This window comes from Cyphomyrmex costatus, unplaced genomic scaffold, assembly GCF_001594065.2.
Source record: "Cyphomyrmex costatus isolate MS0001 unplaced genomic scaffold, Ccosl1.0 scaffold291, whole genome shotgun sequence".
Taxonomy (NCBI): domain Eukaryota; kingdom Metazoa; phylum Arthropoda; class Insecta; order Hymenoptera; family Formicidae; genus Cyphomyrmex; species Cyphomyrmex costatus.
The window spans coordinates 31,811-37,223 of NW_017277029.1; the positions used below are offsets into that span (position 1 = coordinate 31,811).

The 5,413-nt window shown below is 29.2% G+C and overlaps 1 protein-coding gene across 1 annotated transcript in view; it reads right to left on the bottom strand.

Moving 5' to 3' along the window:
- LOC108775263 (1-phosphatidylinositol 4,5-bisphosphate phosphodiesterase epsilon-1) overlaps window positions 1-84 on the bottom strand; it is an 18,479-nt gene extending 18,395 nt beyond the window's left edge. The window contains exon 1 of the mRNA XM_018541573.1: window positions 25-84. Coding sequence (XP_018397075.1) covers window positions 25-84 — 60 coding nt within the window. The remainder of the gene's footprint in view (window positions 1-24) is intronic.
- Window positions 85-5,413: the final 5,329 nt, after the last annotated feature.

Here is a 5,413-nt window from a genome sequence, read left to right on the forward strand (position 1 = left end):
TATATATATATATAATAAACTGACCTCAAATAACACGCAGTCATTAACTGGATCCGACTTGTTAAAATTTGACAGATTGGTCATTTACCGGCAAAGCACTTTCGTATTCAATACCTAAAAATGACCGACAGAAAATCTAAAAATTAATATTTATACTTATTTTTACCTTATTTAAAATCGATATTAATAATTAATTATTATTTTTGCTCATTGTTGTTCAGTTTATATAAAAAAATAATAAATATTATTACTATAATGTAGTTTTTAAAGTCGAGTTTTTACTAGCAATTTAGTAAAATTTGAGCAATTTCTGAATGTATATAGTGACGGACTATATAATCTGGAATATTTTTAATAAGAATTCGATTTATTACTGTTTGCATATCATCGTTAAGTGAAGATCCAAAAGGTATAAATAAACTCCGTTTCGAAACATTTAATAATTTTTGAGCCTATAATTTACATTTCTTTATGTAATGGTCATTCACTGGTACGTGGTCAGTTATTGAGCAGTTTACCTTATATATCAATAAAATACAATAGATATATGTATAACATAAAATTGTTTACAAATTGCTTATCACGCTCTCTGTTATAATATTGATTGCCAAGAGATTGAAATCGATATATAACAGACTAAATTTTTAAAAGCTTGTTTACGCTTTGGTGGATGGTACTAAAATGGTACTCAATTTGGCTTTAGCTTTTAACATGGTAAATTGGTTGGAACCTCTATTGACCACTGAAGCATAGTTTAGCGTTCACTTGTATATATAAACATACGTACAATAATGTTCTAGGATTAAGTAAAATTAAAACCGAAGCTCTTTGAAAATTTTTCAGAAAATGAAAAAGAGGAAAAACCGAAGGCTAGAAACTTTTCTTTAATTTTGTCAATATTTTAAATATTTAATCTTTTGCACATATTTAATAATATTTGGTCACTGCGAAAGATTTGTCATATTATTTTGACTATTATTAATTTTTTAATTATCATTTTTGATCATTATATTATCATTATTCGTAAGTGAATACATTGTGTTAAGTTTTTATCAAAAATTTCTAGTAGAAACTCTCTCATCTTTTCTTAAGAGTTTCTGAAAACAATTTGAAATATTTAATTTAATATTTAGTATTTAATTGACATTTTGTACATTGTAACTGTAGTATGTACACTCATCAGCTAAATGGTTATAACACTTTTTTTCGATGGGTTTCGGAATGCAGCTTGTGTGATTGGTTTTTACTTATAGCTGTAACCATTTAGATTCAACCGTTCTATTTCTATGAACAAGGCTGAGTTCCGAAACCCATTGAAAAAAGCATTCCAACCTTTTAGCTGATAAATGCAGAATAAAAGTTTTTGGATATTGTGTATTATTTCGTCGTCTAATTGATAAAAATAATATTGTACAATGTAATTGTAAAAATATAAACTAGAAACGTAAATATATGTAACGAATGGTCTACATTCAATTTTGCTCAAAACGTTCTGCTAGTATTTAGATGTAGCAATAAATCTGGGTTGCCATTTTACTGGATTACTGTGATCACGTCATTGTTAAAAAAAAAACGGAATAGGTACTCGCTGTTAATATAAATATATTAATTTCAGTGCACGTAAGGCATTCACTACTCGCTACTACGAGGTCAATTACGTCATGCGAAATATTCCGTGCTTCTACAAAGTACTAGACGGCGTGAGTGCATTTATAACACTGATGGTGCTCGTAATGTACTTATAGCGGCGTTTACGCGGTCGTTTCTAAGCGCGGTGTACAGGTGGACATTTATTACACGTACGCTCGCGTATGCACGAATTCGTGCATTTGGCTAGAGTTATTTATCGATAACGTAGGCAGTTTACTCAAATCCAAAATTTTCCATCACGTAATGTGCAGTCTAAAGATGTAAAAAATATATATATTATATACATCAATATCAAATATTGAAATACCGGCGAGAGTTTAATTTTCTAAATATATAAACTATTTTGTAATGTGTGTAATTGTCGCATTATCGGAAATAGAGAATAGAAGTAGAAATTAAATATGTGTAAATGTCGAAACAGCTAGGGACATAATTTTAGTTTACCTTTAATTAGTTCAATTATTTACTGGTATCAGTATGTGCAAACAAACAGCAGGAATTTAATTAATTAATTTAATTAATTTACGAAATGTTATATCGTTCTCATCTATTTTTATTTTCGTAGCCACATTCGAATTATTCTTGAAACTTATCACATTTACATGTCCGACATGCTTTTCCATTAAAAAATACTACCCTTATTTTAACGTCACAGAGCTGCAATTTTTACGACGATTTGTTAGAAAGGTGCTAATTTCACTACACTTTTAAGCTTAATTTTTGTCGTTTAATTTTTACGATTTTTTAGATTGATGAGACTACTCTCTTTAAATATAAAGAGTACCTCAAAAGTATTTGATTATTTTTACAAAGAAATTTAAAGTAAAATTTTTATTAAGAAAAATAAAAACATTTTAAATTTATAAAATCATATTTTTCAATTAACATTATTTTATATTGATTTAATATAATTTAGGAAAAAGTATATTTAATATTCCAAATAGTAAAAGATTACCAAGATCGAATTTTCGTTAAATAAACATCGATTTAGTTAAAAATTTATATGCGAAAGAGAGTTCTTGGATTACTAGCAATATTAATATTATCACGCTTGTATTATTGATGATAATAATATGCTATATGCTATATGTATTTGACTACATGTTTGCATTTTCCGAACATTTATTGATGCTAAATCAATTAAATATTTATGGAAAACCATCGTTTGCAGAAGCATTGGACTGGAAGAAGGTGTGTAGCTTTTCCCGAAATTTTTCTGAAATATCCATTTTTCACTTGATATACGCAATCAATAGACTCACATGTTATATATCCTCCGTTCTATAGCACCAGAGAGAAATTCATGGTATATCGATTATGTCGGAATTTTATGATGGGAGGATAACGAATTTTATTCGTTATGAACCGTTTTTCCCACAAATACGTCATGTCCCATTTTTTTCCTTACTACTCAATTAACGCTGACAATTGGTGGCTCGATTTAAAAGGATGACCTGGTTTTGCGTACTGCGTTACAACGTTTTTTCCATCAGTTTCTTTAGTTTCGTTTACCGCAGAGAGAGAGAGAGGGAGGGGGTGACAGGGCAAAGGGGAGAAAGAGAGAGAGAGAGAGAGAGACCGCTTTCTTTTCCTCCCCTCCTAATCTTTTCGCATATTTCTCTGTTTTCTCTCTAATTTCCGCAAAGCTTGCCGGAGGTGAGGCTAGTATTCTTTAAAATCTTTTTGACGTGTAGCAAGCTACGTGCTGACGATATCTTTTATTTCAGTGGCGCAACGCTATGAGGGAAACGTGTCGTGACATTAATATCTCGAAATCATCCAAGAATAAGTACATAGTTAGTGATATGAATGCGCAAACCCTGATATTTCTTAATAAAAATTTTCAATTTTAAAATTATACAAATGTGCAATTTTTCTATCTATCTTTTTATATTCAAATATCAAAAATTGCAGAAATAGCAAACGCGTGAAAGGCGAATATCTTTCCTGTACTTCTTTTATACGATTCGTGTAGCTTAAATAAGAAACTACAGATCTAAGGATCTCAGTTCTCTTTCTTTGGCTATGATATCAAAGAAAAAATGCGAAAGTATTCACTTAAATTTCAAAGTAGCTGTGAAATTTCTTAGCAAAATAGAAACTTCTTGCTAGTGTTTGAACATTATGGTATTTCGAAGAGAGAGAGAGAGAGAGAGAGAGAGAGAGAGAGAGAGAGAGAGAGAGAGTTTGTGAATCATCTTATTTAAAAGTCTTGACTCTCAGAATCGATTAATACAAGATTTATACGTAGCTTACAATCTTCATCTGCTGTAAATGAAATGTATCTTTTATTTATATAATATTTTACATCCAAAATAATTGTATTTAGCGACGACAGTTTTCGAATTTCTAGATTTTTATCATTTAAATGTGATGCTAAAAATTATAATACACAAAAATGTTAAAACAAATTTAATTGAATTTCTTGTTGGCCATAATTATGAATAACAAACACAAAAGCTGTAGCGTTCTATTTAAATAAACACAACTCTTGAGAGATGAAAAAACTCTCTTAAATATGGTATCATCTTTCGTCTCGCGGTGCTTGAACCTTTGCATTTCGGATGTTTCTTCCGTTATGATACATTAAATTCTCATATTGAAACTTACTGACTCGAAATAGGAAAAGCATTACTCATTTTCACTAAAACAAGAAAGATTTAAAACTTTGCACTGTGTTATACATCAAAGAAACAACGGTAATCCGATCCGTTAAGTTAAATAATATTCTGTTATTTTTAACTTTTATGTGTATCAAAATATAAAAATGCATTTTTGTTGTTAATCAACTTAAACAACGTCTATATTAAGATATGTATTATATATTTAATAAATAGAGTAACTATAGATTGAATTAATTTTAATTAAATTAACGACATATTGAGTAGAAATAGTGATTTATAGAAATTATTAAAAGTATTCAAATTGAATATAATTTAACATTACGAGTGTGTAACAGTGTAAATATTTTTCTGAATACACCATGTATACATATATAATATAAATACACACACAATATTCTGAAAAGTGACAGTTTAAAAAGACGTTGCATAAAATATTTATGTTCTATAATACTTTTCTTTGAAATAAATATTTCGAGAGAGAATTGTTTATTAAATGTCTTTTATATAAAGATAAAAAAATTGTAAGTTAATTATATGAAATTAGAGGATATCAATAGCAACATCTGTCTGAAAGAGTATAATGGTAAAAATAGAAAGAGTAAAAAAACTGTAATGATTACTTTTAAATTTAATATATCTCTTAAAACAAGCGTTTAACAAAAGTATTTATAATTAGATGTTTTTCTATATTCCATCTTAGTTCGTACAATAATTCTTTTGTAATTCGTAATGTGATAAAATAATATTCCTTGACGGTATATTATATGTATATTGTGAATGAAATACTATGTGTGTCATTTATATACCATATTTATAATTGCTAATATTATTGAATAACACTCATTACCATATGGTATGGTATAGCAGAAAATCACACATCTCTAATTTCTCACTGCGGTCTATAACGATGCGTCAGGATCAAAACCGTTCTGGCGTCGCAGCGTATTGTGCAACAAATCCTGCGAATTCAATATTTGCGATGCACTCCACGCGCGGCATCGCGATGTCACGTATACAATTGGCAGTTTCGTTATGTGATGCAATGTCTCTCAATCCCAAAACATCGCAACGATCTCAGAAATGCTGCATTTATCTCTCTCTCTCTCTCTCTCTCTCTCTCTCTCTCTCTCTCTCTCTCT